The sequence below is a fragment of the Pinus tabuliformis genome, chromosome 9 (assembly GCF_031772625.1).
Source record: "Pinus tabuliformis cultivar Carrire ecotype Pingquan chromosome 9, CPIR1, whole genome shotgun sequence".
NCBI classification, from domain to species: domain Eukaryota; kingdom Viridiplantae; phylum Streptophyta; class Pinopsida; order Pinales; family Pinaceae; genus Pinus; species Pinus tabuliformis.
Genome location: NC_142307.1, coordinates 560,398,919 through 560,417,340, shown reverse-complemented (window position 1 = coordinate 560,417,340; position 18,422 = coordinate 560,398,919). Strand labels below are relative to the sequence as shown.

At 35.2% G+C, this 18,422-nt stretch overlaps 1 protein-coding gene across 1 annotated transcript; it reads left to right on the top strand.

Moving 5' to 3' along the window:
- The first annotated feature begins 442 nt into the window (after positions 1–442).
- LOC149149739 (uncharacterized) lies at positions 443–898 on the top strand. The gene has a single exon (XM_089442574.1). It carries the CDS (start codon positions 443–445, stop codon positions 896–898), a length of 456 nt encoding a protein of 151 aa, XP_089298700.1.
- The last annotated feature ends 17,524 nt before the right edge of the window (positions 899–18,422 follow it).

Here is an 18,422-nt window from a genome sequence, read left to right as displayed (position 1 = left end):
GTTCCTTTTATCTGGACATTTAAACACTTATTTTAAATTTGCAATTTTATTAAGATTTATAATAATTAAATCCATCCTCATTTTAATTTTCATTGTGAAAAGGTGGAAAAAAACCACACAGACTAACTTCACGATCGATTCGTCATGAAATGCGCGGTCAACTCGATCCGCCGTCTTGACTCACATGCGTCGGATTTGTAGAGATGATATCAACAAATCGTGGCGGAGACCACCGTCACGCGACAAGTCGCAGAAGGATCATTCCCTTCCTCCTACTCTTTCTAGTTTATTGTGATACCAAATATAGTATGCATTTCCCATCTGTTTATATAAATCCCATTTGCGAATTGTTGATCAGTACCAGACCATCAGATCTGGTAACAAACGGGTTTATGTTTTTTCAGAAGCAAGGGGAATCGAACAGGCGCCTTCTGCCAGGCAAATGTCTGGTGTTATTGTTAAAAAGTCAGAAGAAATGGCTTCCAGCCAAAGTGGTGGTGGTGCTGCTGTTGAACTTGTGCAGGAAAGGTCGCTTGAATCGACCGAGAGACGTGACGACGATGCGGCCGAGTTTCGACGCTTGGTTTCTCAGCCCGAGCGGCGGCCCCTTAGCCGATTGCAGAAGCGGGCGCCGGCTAAAATGCAGTTAAGAAGGCTGTCCCCGGATTCGATGGGGTTGCCAGCTTGCAGGAGCCCCATTCCCTTGTTATCTCCAATCCTGGTATCGCCGTTGGGAGGAGGAGATCTTGAAGGAGCTGGAAAACAAAACCCAGAAGAAGAAGAAGAAAAAAGTGTAGTTAGTTCTCATGTGATTCCAGCAAATGGATGGCAGCACCCCGCGGCGCCATTTTTAGCCGACAGGGTTTGCTCCTCCTCCCATTGTTTTCTAGAATTATGAATACATTATCGTTGTTGTTGGCTGTGATTCACTTATTCGACCATAGAAGACCACTGGTTCTAGATTGGACTGTGATAGAAAACTCATAGTTCCGCGCTTGTGGTTACTTCATTATTCAGTGTTCATAAACATGTGGCGCAATTATTCCTGTTTAACCATGGAAAATTTAAAACATATATATACCATTTATATTAATTAGAAAATATTTTTACAATCAAATTATATAACGATATATACAATATAGAGCAGGGTCATGTATAAGAATAAAATTTTGCTTCAGTGGTCTATTTTGCCTTATTTTGGTGTTCATCGTTTCACAGGCATTGTGGTTCTATGTATTCTGGAAAATGTAACAGCTTATTTCATGTCTATGTATTCTGGAAAATGTAACGAGAAATTTGCAATTGGATCGAGTATGTGCCTAATAAGAAATGATTCTCGCTGACATCACTATAATAATAATTATAACTAATTAAACATCGAATGGAATATATATATATATTACCCAGGTTGAAAATGCGAGGTTGGAGATGCGCTTCACAACGATAAGCTAAAAAGGAAAAATAACAAAAAACTTACAATATAAAATTTTAGAAGTTAAGTATCAAAATAATCACTAAATTCTCTTTTTTACCTTACACTTTTGCATTTTTTTGCCATCTTTTAGAGCTTAGTTTAGCAAGAACTATTAACAAGTTTCTACTGGTTTTTTTAGTGAAGATTATTTGTTTGAAATCTCATATACATAATTCTCATATACATATATGTGGTTTTTTGTTCTCTTATTTCATTAGATGATAGAAACATAGTTATGGATGAAATAGGAACTATTACCTCAAAATGGGTAAGATAAAAAACAAAACAAAAAAAACATGAAAAAACAATTCAAAAATGAAAATTGTTATTCCAAAACGATGTTTTTTTAGAGTAAATTTTCAACATTTTTTAAAATGAAAGTAAAAAACAATTTTTTTTTTAAATGGATAACAAAAACACCTTTAAAAAAAATTTGTTTATTCTGAAATAACAAAAAAAAATCGGGTTACAATTTTGACATTTTTTTAGCAATGGAGTTCAAAGAAAATATCTGAATTTTGAAAAACTGTAAAATTATAACAATTCTCGGACATGATGTTATAAATAAAATATAATGTCTCGAATTTTGACTATTTCCATCTTATGTTGTTAAAGACAAAATATCTTGACTCTAAAAAGACCTTGAAATTGTAATTGTTTTTGACCATAGCATTAAAGATAAAATATAATGACTTAGAAAAACGTTAAAATCTTGACAATTTTTCAACTATGCAATTAAAACCAAAGATTATGACTACAAAAAAATCTCAAGTTTTCAAAATATTTCACGCATGACATTATGAAAATTTTTTATGACAAAAAACTTTAAAATTCAACCATGCAATTAAAACCAAGGATTATGACTACAAAAAAATCTCAAGTTTTCAAAATATTTCAAGCATGACATTATGAAATTTTTTTATGACAAAAAACTTTAAAAATGAACACTCGATAGTAATTTATTTTTTAAATGCAAAATATACAGCGATTTTAAAATCTTAGCCTAAGACAACTCAATACACTGCAAAAAAAATATAAATCAACCATCAAATTGACACGCAGTGTAGGTGAACTCGACGCATTGTAGTGAAAACTTAAAGGCCAACCATAAAATTAATACATTGTGGGGGCATACTCGATTCATTATAACGAAAATTTTAAAATTAACTATCAAATTGCCCTTAATGGGATCGGGTTGTTAGATAAGCATCGACACAGACCTTGGAGAAAAAAAAAAACCAAAATAAAAAAATAAACGTATAAAGAAATAACAAAGAAAAATACAAAAAAAAAATTCAGATATTGAAAAAAATAAAAACAATTAAAAAAACGCAAAAAAATAATACAAAAGATTTTATTTTATTTTATTATTATTATTATTATTATTATTATTATTATTATTTTAACATTGATAAAAAGAAAAAACAATGAGGAAAAATACAAAAAATAATAAAAAACACGAAAAATTCAAATATAGAAAAAAAACAATAATATATATCTATATATATATATATATATAAAACAAGAAATAAATCATAAAAAAATCTTAAAAACATGATAAAAAAAAGCAACTAAAAAAAGAAAAAAATAATAACATAAAATTAACTTATAAATATAAAATTTAGACAAAAAAAAAAGAAATTAAAAATATCATAAAATAAGTAAAAAACAAAAATAAAAACAAAATAAAAAATAAAGACAATTTAACCCCAAAAAAAATAAATTAACAAATTAAAAATAACAACAATATTTTTTAAAATAATTTATTTATTTATTTTATTTATTTTTTTAAAATAAAAATAATTCTTTTTTAATAAAAAAAAATACATAGCTAAAAAAATAAATTAAATTAAAAAAAAATCTTAAAAAAAGCAATTAAATTAAAAAAAATCAAACAAAACAATTAAAAATTAAAATTAAAAATCAATTAAAAAAATTAAAATAAAGAAAAGCCTTAAAAAACAAAAAAACAAAAAATAACTAAATTAAAAATTAAAAAATAAAAATAAAAACAATAAAACAAAAATTAAAAAAAATTAAGTTCCACCTCCCCGCAACCCGCCTTCCCGCCTGCGTCCACCGCCAACCCCACCTGCGTGGTGGCTGGCCGATTCCACGCACCCTGCCTCCCCACCTGGCCGGTAACTGGCCAATTTCGGGAATTGGCCAGCCACCCCCCAGGCGGGGATGGCCATGGGTGCGGGTGGAGAGGGGGGCTGCACGCAGCCGAGAATCGGTCAGCCACCCCCTAGGCGGGGATGGCCGCGGGCACAGGTGGGGAGGGGGGCTGCACGTAGCCGCCTCCCCGCCCGCGCCCATTGACAACCCTGCCTGGGGATGGCAGAACTTAATTTTTTTTAATTTTTGTTTCATTGCTTTTTTTAAATTTTTGTTTCATTGTTTTTTTTTTTAATTTTAAATTTTTAGTTTTTTATTTCTTGTTTTAAATTTTTATTTTTATATTGTTTTTGTTTTAAATATTTTTTTTAAACTTTATTTTTTATTTTATTTTATTTTTTGGGGTTGATTTGCTTTTTTTGTTTTCTAATTTAAATATTTCTTTTTTTTTTTTTAATTTTATAATTTTTTATGATTATTTTTAGTTTTAAATTTAACTTTTTTTAATAATTTTTTTTTTTAAATATATATATATATATATATATATATATAAATATATTAGGTGTTTTTTGTAATTATTATTATGTGGTTGTAATTTTTTTTAAACTTAAAAAAATCGTTCTGGATGTATTTTTATTTATTTATTTTTTTAATATTCAAATTTTTCTTTAAATTTCATGCTTTTTTGAAATATTTCCTTTTTTTTTTGTTTATTTTTTAATATTTTTATTTATTTTTAATTTTTAATTTTCTAGTTTTTTTTTTTTTTTTTGAAATTGAATTTTGTTTTATTTTTACATTTTTATGGGTGTTTTTCTAGTTATTATTTTTTTTTTAATATATTTTTTTATTATTTGAGTTTTTTTGTCATGTTTTTGTTTTTGTTTTGTTTTGTTTTTTTCTTTTTTTTTTTTCTTACGAACATGAAAATCACAAATATTTAAAAAAAATATCCACACTTAATACATTACAAAATTTAAAGTGTAAAAAATAAACCCTCTAAACAAAAAAGGTTGATGCTGCATCAACCATTTTCAAAATGAAGATGAAAATCACTAACATTTAAAAAAGATGTTCATACTTGCTACATAAAAATAAAAAATAAAAAAAATAAAAAAATAAAATAAAATTTGAAATGTCAAAAATCAACCCTCTAAAAAAAGGGGGTTGATGCTGCATCAACACTTTTCAAAATTAGCATGAAAATCACTAACATTGAAAAAAATGTTCATACTTGATACATGAGAAAATTTTAAGTGCCAAAAATATGCTAAAAAAAAGAAGTTTATTCTAGTATCACCACTTTTCAAAATCAGGTGATTTTTTGCTACCTGAAAAAACGGGTACCAGTTCACTTTCTCGTTTGATTAGTAACTATGTTTAGAACTTCACCTAATTCAACACCCTTCTTAATTATGTTTATAATTCTGGACTGAGCCGCGACATCCCATTATGTTTGTGTAGCATGTTGAGCCTGAATGCCCACTTACGCTTGAGCTAGATGGTTCTCCATGGTATCTTTCTCTTCTTCTTCTGAGAGGTGTGGATTTGATACCTGTCATCCTTTTGGCATATGGGCCAACCTCGTTTTAATTTTTTGATTCTTTTTTTGCCTATGGGCAAGTGTTATGCAAGTGTCTTGTTTGAAACATATTCGACATCTGAATGTCGTGTTGTCATAATCTAATGTAATGCAATGTTATGTTGACTAGGTCAACATTAAAATAAAAAAAATTAAAAATTAAAATAAAAGTTTGAGTCATTTATTTGATGAGTTCACTAATCATGATTTACAAGCCTATGGTATTAAATAGTCCATGGTATTTTTTATGATGAAGCCTATTTAAAAGCTAGATGAAATCTATTATGGAATGCAAATTTACTAACTAAGATCCATCTTACCTCCGGAAATGTACTAACTTAGATCCATCTTACCTCCAGACTTGATCCCTCTCGACACTTGGTAGATGCAGATTTAAGATGGATCTAGGCTAATTTTTAAAAATAGAGGGAGTAGAGTATGTATACTTTTATAAATTTTAATAGTCAAATTTCTAATTCAAAACAAAGAGAGCACGTAGATCTTTATAGAATTTCATACTCAAATCATTATGCTAAAAATAAACCCTTATCCAATAAAAGATCAATTTGATATATCAATTTTGTAAATATAACAATTAAATTATTCAAATTTCACCAAATCTTATGATTTAGACTAAAATATTTAAAAGTTATCCATATTTCACAACTCAAACTTATGATTTAGATCATATAGACTACATTATTTAGATCTTATAGATTACATAGAAGATCAGAGTCCTTCTCTGTGTGCTAGGTTCACACGAAGTTAAATTAGAGCTAGGTGAAAAATTGGACATAGATAGATTTTCGACCATAGGGAAAATGACAAACATAAGTAAACATTATTTGTAATTGGTTCTTTTATGATACTCCCGTGGATGTGACTAGTCCAATGGTTAAGTGGGGAGGTTGGGTCCCCACAAGTTTTGTGGTCCAATCTCTGGCAAAACTATATATACCCATGTGCTTCTCCAAGCATGATTTCTTTAGTTGAAAAATAAAAATGGTTCTTTTATGATGGTCCTAGGGAATTCAGGAGAAAATTGATGTAAATGCAACTACTTTTCTTTAATGAATGCTAGTAAGTTCTTTTTCTTTTATTAGAAAAAGACTACACTATTTAACAAACTGGAAATATTCTTAAAAAAACAAAAGCAAAATTAAATTGAAAGTGTAATTTAGCTTTAAAATTTAATCTAAACTTTTTAATAAAATATATGCGAATAAGTGTTCGCTTCTCCACTCCTTGGTCATTTTTGTTTTCAAATTAACCACATAAATGTTGGATATCAAATTAAGTAATCACTGCACATAAAATGTATTTGGATTGTTGAATTTTGGATCGTTGTGTCACTCTATAATAAAATCCATTGGATCGCCAAATCATGAGCCTCTGTATCATTGTGATGAGTAATTTTAATGTCAAGCACCATTCATTCATGATCCACATGGTAAATAAGGGATTTTAACTTTGAACTTCAAATTTGTACAACATTCCTCAAAACATCCATTAAACATATTAAATCCATCATTATAGTTGAAATTATTACATTTTCGGCTTTGTTAATATAACATGCAATGAATGAAAAAGACAAGACCTTGACTAGTTAAACTAAACCTCAAACTGAAAAAAATAGGAACCTTCTCCTCGTCACACTCCTCATTGTTGGACACCTAATCCTAAAGGGTTAGTGTGGAAGCCGAAAAGACAAAGCAGTCCAAGAGACCTTGGGATCTGAAACCCAAGAGTCACATATTTGTACTATAAATGTATATCTATTGTTAATAAAAAAATGAACTCACATGATTTATCTTTCATATCTTTCTTTGCTGTCCATGTGTGTTTAACATGGTATCAGAGCAGGCGTATTCCTGCCCTGCATAATTAATGTGAGCCATTTGTCTTATGGCCTTTCTGTGTAGTCATTTCTGCCATCAATTCTTCAGCTAAATGTTAGCTGCTCCTGGCGCTGTCCAGCACTGTCCAAGTGGTTCTTCTGACAAGTCTGTCTGCCATAATTTTACTTGCGCTCTCTGTCCATAATTAACGCCTCTGTCCAGAGCGCTGCGCTGCTCTGTCCTGCGCTGTCTCTGCCATTCTGAATCTGCTCAATAATCTGCTCTCTGAAATAATGGGTAACGCTTGGTATTCCCATCGAATACCTCCTCTGACAGTGTAACTTCTCTGACATTTTGATTGCCCCAGAGACTGCGTACAATATTTCTCTCTGCAAAACTTGAATGTTTTATTTCTGGTTCATAACTGCCCTCTGTACCTGCGCTCTGTGTCTGACATTACCTGCGCTCTGCTCCATGCAATACGCTGCTCATATATTCGTTGGCGCCAGATTCTGACATTTTCTGCCAACCCTGCTACTGTTACGCTGCTCGCCTTGAATGCTGCTGCCATTTTCCTAAACAGACTCAATACGCCGCTGGATTGGTGAACGCTGCCTGACAAAGAATTGTGGAGGACGCAGCTGGTATCAAAGCTTACAATATTACGAGGATGGTCATATATTACACTGCTGATACATATGAACAGGTTTTACAAGTTTGAGTCTCCACTTAAAATTTAGCCGTATAAAGCTTAGGCTTCACCAACAGAAGTATGTCGGCATAAGCTGCTTCTTGTTCAACTTCAATATAGTCACCGCCCTTTAAAGACAGTATTTCAAAGAACATTCTACCAGCTTCCTTCCTAGTACTTTTGCTAAGCACTCGATCTAAATTCAGCTTTGATCCAATCTGATAAGTATCCAAATTTTGAAATGCTGTTTTCAGATACTGTGCCACAGCCCTTGTCCTCGTTGAAAAATCATTAGTATCCAAACCTACACTAGCATTTGGAGAGCCCTTTGCATATACTCCACTGCCCACAGAGCTAGAATCTTCATCCAAGAAGCTGAGGCTTTGATCACCCTCTCTTTTATACGTAGAAGCCTCCACACAATGGGCCTCTCCAACTGGTGCATTCAAGTCTTCTGCTGCCAAAGAAGGGCTTGAAATCTCTACATTTAAACCTGTTGACGGAGCTGTAACCGACTTTATAACAGTATCTAATGGTGTATGTTTAGGTCCCTGAATTTCTAATGTCAACTCTTCAGTGCTTTCCCTCTGCAGATCCATCTTATGAGGAATTTCCATTGTATCAAAAGTGTTAGCCTCAGGGGCACATCGAACCTCTTCAATTTCAGATGCATGAAAAGATGGTTCAGGCCTACGTTCTGGCGATTCTTTGAAAGCCAGTCTCTGTTCTCTTTCCGCTCTGCAGAAGTCGTATTCCTTCATATGTATGATACGGTATCCGCATATGCTCAACTTCTCGTAACAGGTTCGTATAAGGCCAAGCGCGGAACAATGTTGCACTGAGGCTGGAATGAAGCGTTGAACTTTTGTTGATCTTGAATCGTTTGATATGCCACAAGAGTATGCAAGTGAAACACTGATCTTGGAATAGTGGTGCAATGAGTGTAGAAGCGTGGTGTGGTGCGGTGAGCGTGGAGTTCCTCCCGTTCGGCGGAAAACGAAAACTGCATGTTTTATCTTTCATGTTTTATCAGCAATAGAGAGCGACTTGTCTAGTTTCTAGAACAGCGAAATGATTTTCTAATTGGGCGCTCGGGGTAACCGTTATATATATATATTTGCCAAAGGGTCAGCCACTTATCGCTGAGTTGTTGACTCAACATACATTATCAGTTCACTGAATTTAACTGGATTTTGACTTGGTCACATTTCAAGCACATCTAACCGGCCGCATTCAATCTGTATGCTTTTCTTCGGCTACTTCTAGAACGATTGCATTTCCAAACCGGCCATAGGTTGGTTTCTTCGTTTCCCATTTTGTCAGGTTGGTTTACCTGGGCATAAGCGTACTCATTATTTTTTTGCGGACTCTCTGGTTTCTTCTTTTCTCATTTGACCAGTTCGGTTAAACCAGGCGTAACCGTACTCAGTTATTTTAACAGTGAATTTCTAAAGGAGATATCTGACGAGGTGAAGGAACGGTTAAAATTGTTGGAATTTGGGTAAATTTTTTCAAAAATTTACATATAGTTGATATTAAGAAAGAGAGTGCAGATAGTCATGTACCAGAAATGGCCAAACAAATGAGTGAACTCATTAAAATGTCAAAGTCGAAATATAATCTTATAGGAAGATACTCTGATGATATCATGTAAAAAGATACCCTGACTAACCAGAAAAACAACATATTCACTGTCTAGTAAACCTGGAAATACTCAGAATATATGTGATGATTATTATTCTATGAGATGCATGTTACTAGTCCATTTTAAATAACCTGGATTCTGGGAACTTGTTGCTGATGCTGATTTGAAAGTGAAAGAGTACTTGAAGGATCCAAGCAAGTTTGCAGTTGCTGCTGCCCCAGTGTGGTTTTGTATTTAAAACTCATTCCTTGACTCCACTGCTGCATAAAGATTTTGACATTGAAAAAAAATGGCCAGAACCAGTGAAGTATTACAGTTCCTTAAAAATCTGATATTATCTACTGTTGATGACACATTACAAATCAGCAAAGGATCTCTCTCAGAAATTCAGACATGTCTACAAAATGCACAGGAAAAGATTGATTTTTTGCATCTTGAATCACAGCTACAGCAAGAAGAGCTACATCAAAATAGACACCATTCTGAACCTGTTTTTGTTCAGAACATTGAGACAACCACCCATCAACAACATGTTAATAATGGTACAGTTCATTCAAATAAAGCAGCAGTTGTATATGCAGATGCAGAAACTCAGTCTGCACTTCCCAAGCCCATCATCAGACCTTGGGAACAGCTTGTCCACAACAAGCACAGAACTGGTCTTGGATATGACAAGGACTTGTCCTTTCATATTCCAGACTACTCAAAGCCCATTCAGTTTCAGAGTGTTGGATTCATTTATGACAGTTCACCTGCTCCTCATGACAGTTCAGCTTCAGCTGTTCCAGATTCTGTCCCTCTTCCACAACAACAACAACAACAACAGATCATAAAATGCCAACACTGTGACCGAGTTGGCCATCTGAAAGATCACTGTTTTGATCTTCATCCATGTGAGCACTGTCATAAAACTAGCCATTCTTCGAATAGATGCTTCAGAAACAAACACCCTGCAAGAACAAAGATTCATCTTGGATGGATCGCTTCTTGGCAATGGGCATCAACAGCCAAGAAGATATTCCAAACGCATGTCAGAACTTGTTCTAGAGTATTGAACAGTCTTGCAGTTGAGTTTTCTCCATCTTCTCACCTTGTACCTGACAGGGGGGGAAATGATGGTCATCTACAAGCTTCAAAGTCACATCAAGCGAGCCTGAGCCACAACCTGCCACACCAGTTTCAGAGTTGTAGCCAGAGACAAAGATGCCCCTGAACATGCCTTCAGTTGGCAATTGGGACACTTCCTCTAGCAGAAGACTCCAGCTTCTTGCCAGTTTTGGAAGAGTTCCAGGAATTGCATTAAGAATTCCAGAGTTGTTGGTTATCCTTAAACCATCACAGGTTGAGACTTCCCTTTTCAGGTTGAAGTTTTACCTTTTATGCGAGGTGAGGCCTCCCTTTTATGGTTGAAGGTTTCCCTCTTTAAAACAATAGGATCACTTCCTCTAGCAGAAAACTTCAGTTTCTTGCCAGTTTTGGAAGAGTTCCGGGAACTGCACTAAGCGTTCCAGTGTTGGTGGTCATCCTTAAACCACCGCCCTTTATACCAACATTTCAGAGAGCACATTCAGCCTAGTGCTGCCATGCATTCTTTGCACATTTTGTATTACAGCTCTTTTCTTGGACTCATACATAACCCTTCGGATTAAGGGGGGGAATGTTGGACACCTAATCCTAAAGGGTTAGTGTGGAAGCCGAAAAGACAAAGCAGTCCAAGAGACCTTGGGATCTGAAACCCAAGAGTCACATATTTGTACTATAAATGTATATCTATTGTTAATAAAAAAATGAACTCACATGATTTATCTTTCATATCTTTCTTTGCTGTCCATGTGTGTTTAACACTCATCATATTCCACTTGTTTTCTTTGATGCTTGGGAGCTAGAGATAAAAGGGTGGCTTGGATATTGGTCGAACTGGGATTATCGAGTGGTCTTCCGGTACACATCGACTTGGCATGGGAACATATTCACATACGCCAAAGGCTGGACTATTGGGAAATTCCCTTCTGGTGTCTTATATGCCATCATATTGGACATCTTATGTCTCGTTGTCCTCGACGACTTTGTCTGGCGGATGGCGAGGGTGGGCAAGGGAGTGAACAAAGGAGGTTCAACGTAAACCATCAAATTGCACAGGATGGCTCAAACTCGGGTAATGTATCTGATCCTTTGTCTTCTAATAATATTTTTGATCGTCATTTTTCCTCTACCTCGCTCTACCCGCTCTCCTCCCCTACACTTTTCCCATCTCCATGAGATGTTAGACCCCCTCTTGCAGTGCATTCGCAAATATCCCCCCAGTCAAGCCCTTCACGATCTCCTCGATCCCTAGACCCCCCCCTTCCTCCACATCTCCTCGCAATACTGTAACCCTCGGCGCTTCTGTTGACCCCCCTGTGATCCCTAGCCACAATGATAGACCCCTACAAATTGTCCCTTTGAAGGCTTCCCCTCACACTCCTCGACTTCCTTCCTCCCTTCCCTCTCTTGATGAGCACAAACCGTTATCTTCCCCTAGGAATTCGGTTGGTAGTGACATTGAATTCCTTCTTGTTAATCAAGCTCTAGATTTAGTAGCTCTCTCACTTTACCATGGCTTGAATATGGGTTCCCTGTACATTAGCTCGAAGTATGCATTGAATATCACTCTACACCATAACTAGGGCATGGGTAGCATACATTTTCGTGACTGCTCAAAGTTGAAATCCATCTCCTTTCAGGAATCCTTCGAACTGAATGATATCCCCATTAACACTTCATATGATCCACGGGCCCTTAGAGCTGATGTGCCTACGAACCATGCTCCATGATGATGTGTCTTTCCTTAAACTTATAGGGTCTAGGAGATTCCAATAAATTTCTCTCCCTCAGACAACTCTTTTCCTCGGTTCTCCCTTGTATCATACTTTTACATGAAACTATGACGACTTCATACAAAGTTCATGAATATTTCAGGCGTATGTTCCTAGACTGGTATATGGTGGCGGTTGACTCTAAGGGCCTTTCTGGTGGGACGAAGACACTTTGGGATCCCTGTTGGGCATCTTTGTGTGCTTTCAAATGTTTTTTCAGTATTTTCCTAACTAGACATTTTCGTGGTCATGCAGAACGTATTCATATACTAAATATATATGCCCCATATCGAGACAGAGCATCTTTCTGGGATCGACTAGAGGCCTGCGACTTATTAAAGATTGGTTCACTAATTGTAGCTGGCGATTTCAATGCTACTATGTCTATGGATGAATGTTGGGGTTTACATTGTAGGAAGGACCCTCTGGAAGATAGACTAGAACAATTTTTTTATGAAAACAATCTGATGGACATCATGCCCTCCCCAATGTCTCCCACATGGCATAATGGAAGATCTGGGGAACACCATATTGGAAAAAGATTAGACCGTTTTCTGGTTCATGAAAACATATTGGAACGATTGGGTTTTCTCCACTCTAGTGTTCATCAGGCATACATATCTTATCATCTTCCCATCATTTTACAATGGATATCTGAGTCAATGCAACCAATAATTCCTTTTAAATTTAATCGGATATGGTCGAAGGACGAGAATTTCAATGCCTTGGTCAATTCCACTTGGAATTCGATGTAATTGATGCCAGGCTAATCACCTATGCATATCATCCATAATAATCTGCATGCCTTAAAAGGTAAGGTTCACATCTGGGAGCAGAAAAAGGAAAAAGCTATGTGCAGGGATTTACAGAATATTGTGGCAGAGATTGAACGCCTTGGTAAGATTATGGATAGGCGGAACCCTTCCCCATCACTTATTGAAAAATTGAAGGAGTTGGAGGAAAATAAAAGGAATATTATGCATATAAAGGAAGTCACTCAGAGTTTGAAAAAGTCGAGCTCTGTGGCTAAAAGAGGGAGACCGAAACACAAAATTTTTCCATAGGTATGCGATTCATAGAAAAAATATAAACACTATCTGGCACATTCTAGGAGATTATGATAATATGGTGCACACTACCACTAAGATACAGAGGGAGGCTTCCTGATGTTTTGAATCTTTTTACAGTGCATGAAATGGAACCCATATTAAGGAATAAATAAGGGGTTCAAATTGCTGTCCTACCATGTTTGATTTGGAAAAAAATCAACATATATACATGCCTATTGATTAGGACGAACTGCATAAGGTCCTCAAATCATTTGCAAAATATAAGAGCCCTGGGCCGGATGGTTGGACCATTGAATTTTTTATTCATTTCTTTGATCTTGTGTGTATGGAACTACTAAAAATGGCTGAAGCTTTTTAGAAAAATGGAAATATACCTAGAGCCATTAATTCCACTTTCATCGCTCTCATACCAAAGAAATATGAGCCAGACACATTTATGGATTTCATACCGATCTCACTGTGTAATATCACCTACAAATTGATTTCAAAGATTATTGCAGAGCACCTAAAGTCGGCCCTTTCTACTCACATCTCTGAAGAGAAATATGGGTTTCTACAGAATCGATTGGTCCATGATGTAGTTACTATGACATAGGAATGCCTCCACTCCATCCACATGAGGAAAATGGAGGCGATTTTTATGAATGTGGGTCTAAAGAAATATTATGATTGCATAGATTCGGCCTTTCTTTGAATCATTATGTCTAGGGTCAAACTGGAAATGTATAACATAGAATGGATCATGGCTTGTGTGAACTTGGTCAATTTTTATTATTATTATCAATGGTTATCCCTCAAACGTTTTTGGAGATGGGAGAGGTTTACGCTAGGGCTGCTCCCTTTCGCCCCTTCTATTTATTCTTGTTATGGAGGGACTCAGTCACAAGATCAAAGAGGCTAGATCCATGAACTTATTTTGTGGCTTAAAATTAGGTAGGGGCGCTGAAGTTTCACATAGTTTTCTCGTAGATGATATACTTACATTTGGGATGTTATCCAAAACATAATGCATTGCACTTCACCATATTTTCTGTAGATTTGGAGCGGCATTAGATCTTAAGATAAATGAAGGAAAATCCATTTTTTTATATGCAGGAGGGGATCGATCAGAAATTGAATACATTTCTCTTGTATTTGGTGTGGCTACATAGCCTATGAGTGAGGGCATTACTTATTTGGGTTTCAGGATCAAACCAAAAAACTATAGGAATGATGACTGGTTATGGATTGTTGATGAATTCCACATGAAGCTTCTTGGCTGGGCACATAGGTGTCTCTTTATGGGAGGGGGGGTTAGCCTAATAAAGTCTGTACTACAACATATATCAGTTTACTGGGCTCACTTATACTATCTTCCCGTAGCTATCATTGCCAAAATTCACAGCACTATGGCCAATTTCATTTGGGCTGGCACCAAGGACCATCATAAATTTCATCTGATTAAATGGGAGCTGATCACAATTCCAAAACAATTTGGGGCATGGGGGATACTAGATGTGAAAATATTTGGATGGACACTTTTGATCAAGTCATTATGGCGTGATTTCTTATGTGAGAGTACTTGACGAGATATCATTCGGGATAAATACCTTGGTAATAGATAGGCGGAGGAATGGATCTGGGATGGCCTCACTAGAAAAAACTCAGGATCATACATTTAGTTAAGTTTCAACAAAATAAAATATTGGTTCCTCAAATGTATTTGTTGGTCTTTTGGCATTGGTAGTAGCATTATCATTGGACGAGACAACATTATGGGTGTTGAATTGGAAAATGGTCTCTCAGTGGATATCATTAACAAATTACATATCAGGGGAATCTTCTACCTGGCGCAGACCATAAAATCCTAGAGGGGAAGGTTTGATGTTTGGATGAATGAAATTGACATAGGCCTGATGGATCAACTAGCAGAGGCTGGGAGCACTATATCACAACAATTAGCAGAGCAGGTTTATGCAAGGCAGAGGAAGGCAATCATATAATGTGGGAAGGAATGTTCCACAAGGGTTCTATCACAGTAGCAGATACTTATCAATACATGCTATGCAATCAATTAGCTCTGCAAACAAGAGTTGGTTCTAGAAATTCTGGAAATTACAAGTCCCATAGAAGATTATCATAGATACCTGGCTGGTCTGGAAATACAAAACATTGACATGGGAAAATCTAAAAAAGAGAGGCATACACGGACCAGGATGGTGTGCCCTATGTAATATTTCTTCTGAGACGAATCTACATCTTCTACTGGAATGCTCGATAATTTCCCATGTATGGTTTTGGATATCCAAATACTTTATTTTCCCTCTACATACTTACCTCTCAATTGAAAAGTGCTTATGTTGGTGGACTAGGAGAAGTTCACAGCAACAAGCAATTTTTTATTTTATTCTTTGGGAATTATGGAAAGCTAGAAATGCTATCATTTTTTATGGTAAGCCACTTAACACACGCAAAATTGTCTCCAACATTGTGGCATGGATGGATTCTCAGGGGAAGAAACATCCTAGGGTGAAAGACATGAGTTGGAGGCATATCCCACACAACATCTTTTTCCCAACTGGCTACTTTGACGATACAACACAAGTAGGTGCATGGTTGTGGAGCATGGATGAGACTAAGCCATGAGAAGCATTACAAGATCTTCTAGTTCGGTGGAAATGGTACAAACATGAGAGATGGAATTTTAGTTTTGTGGGGACTTATGTGGTTTGCAAAACACATAGATTTAACAATTATTCAAATTTTCGAGGATTCTAAATCTCTCATTGATGGTATGATTGGCACTTCTATCATATCCACTCCACACTTTGCGGGCTGGCTAAACCATATTAAGCATCTAAAACAATCCTTCCATAACATTTATTTCCAGCACATTCTTAGAGAAAGAAATATTGTTGTTGATGTTATGTCAAAGAAGGGTCTCACTGTAGCTACTAGTACGATGCACTACCACCTCCTGGAGAATAATGCACTAATTGCAACATACACCTTACTGCTTCCATGGAACTGATTTGGTCTTCTTTTCTTTTTGATATTTTTGATCTTTATGTTATTATATCGGATCTGATATATCCCAAAAACTATGTATATTTTGGATATTTCATCATGGATGCAACATAGATTTTTCTATGGGGTTTATAATGTTTACGCTAGATATATAGTCACAAGTTTCTCTTGCTTTAAGATTGGAATGTGTAACCAAACTTTCCAGATCTGAGATTTATTGATGTATGCAAATTTCGAAATCTTATAAAGTTACATATATATATACCAATGTTTTTTTCCTCTGAAAAGAATTTAACGAAACGTAAAACGTAATCATAATCAACTTGCTTTAGCTGCTTATGCAATATAATTGAACACACCTGTGTAGTTGATTTAACTTATTCATGGCCAAATTTTCAGCTTTAATTGATGCCACAAGCCTTTGACATTGGTGATAATTATCTTAAGCACCAAATTACAATTACTTAATCAGATATATATTGTTCGATTCTTTTGATTAGCTCCCTCGATGTTGTAGGTAAAGGATATGCTAATTTGATGGGTTACGATTCTCATAATGGTGCCACTATCATTGTTTCTCCCATTTCTCACATAATGCATTATGCTGAATTTGGTCTGGGAATCCCCATTTCCGAAAGACTTATTGACCATCAGTAATTTTCAGCAAAATCAAGTGATCTGGAGGATCTCATCATGATGAAAGTATTTGAGAGTGGATTTTTTTTAATGTAAAAGATAATGTGTAGAGTGATAAAAGACATCCTAAATTGGTATAAAATTAACTCATAATTGGCTTGACATATTAAGGAATTAATTGCAATGAGTTTGCTTTTCATAATAATAATAATAATTTATTTTAAATTTGAATTTATTAAATATTGAAATGAATCACATTTATTAAAATGTAAATATTAAAAATTTAAATATAAAAGGAATTAAAGAGAAATTCAAATTTATTTATTTGTTAAATTTAAAAATTCTTTAAATTAGATTATTTAATATTAATATTAATTTATTTTTAACTTAATTTGTGTTTTTTTCCAAATATTTTATTATTATTTTTTAATATAATATTATTGAGTTGTAATTAAAAATATTTTATCTTTTAGTATATATATAATATTGTCAATTTGGATTATTTCAGGTGCTTGAGAGATGAACCAGAACCTTCCCACCTAGGTTAAATTCTAGCAAGTGACTAACTTTGATATCATATATTGAATACATATATTTCTCATATGGAATAATAGCATTATATATAGAGTTATGGTGATGATGATGATGATGATGGTTAACGTCCATTGAGACCAAATTGGTCTATTGGGCCTATAATTTTCTTTCTTAGTTTCTAATTGTCTGGCTCCTCGTCTTTCTTGGTGATATTGGTGCTGTAGATTTCTTTTTTTCTCTACGGTCTTCCAACATTCTTTTTCTTGCATCTCCTTCATCTCTTCTAATTCCTTGGACATTGGTGTCTTAGCTTCACGATCTATTATGTTCGTCCTTTTGAAGATAGTCGGAGAAGAAGTTTGGTCTAAGAGATCTGCTTCGCTGCTAAATGAAGATTTATTTTGTGCGGTATTCGAACCCTCATAGCTATTGATGCTTGAGGGGTTGTCGAGTTCACTCTTTTGTTGTTGGGCGGGGCTTTCCTCCTGCTTGTCTTGAGAGTTGTTTCTTTCTTTCCTGATTTCTTGTGATTCAGAGTCTTCTTGAGAGTATTCTTCTTTGATGACAGTGCGATGTTCCTTTTGTGCTCCTTCCCACTATGTAGATCCGTGGTGATTTTTTCTATCATAATTTTTCTGGGAGGCTTTTGGGAAATTTTTGGCTAGGTGGCCTATCTCAAAGCAGGAATGACATCTGAAGAGGACACCTTCATAATCGAGTTTCTGGTTCCGCACATAGTCTTTACTTGTTAGGTGTATTTCTGCTGGGAATCCGGCACTGAAGTCCATTTCCACATAGATGCGTGCATAGGTGGTTTTGGCATATTCCTTTGTTTCTGGGCACCTGCAATAAAATTTCCCAATTGTATTTCCAATGGCTTTTAGGGAAGAAAAATTCCAGAGATGCAAGTGTAGGTTTGGTAATCTCACCCAAACTGGTGTTGAGGTTATGACTGTTGTTGAGGGATCGAATG

Excerpts from the sequence above, each read along its gene's own strand:
- LOC149149739 (XM_089442574.1), top strand. The coding sequence starts at position 443 with ATGTCTGGTGTTATTGTTAAAAAGTCAGAAGAAATGGCTTCCAGCCAA.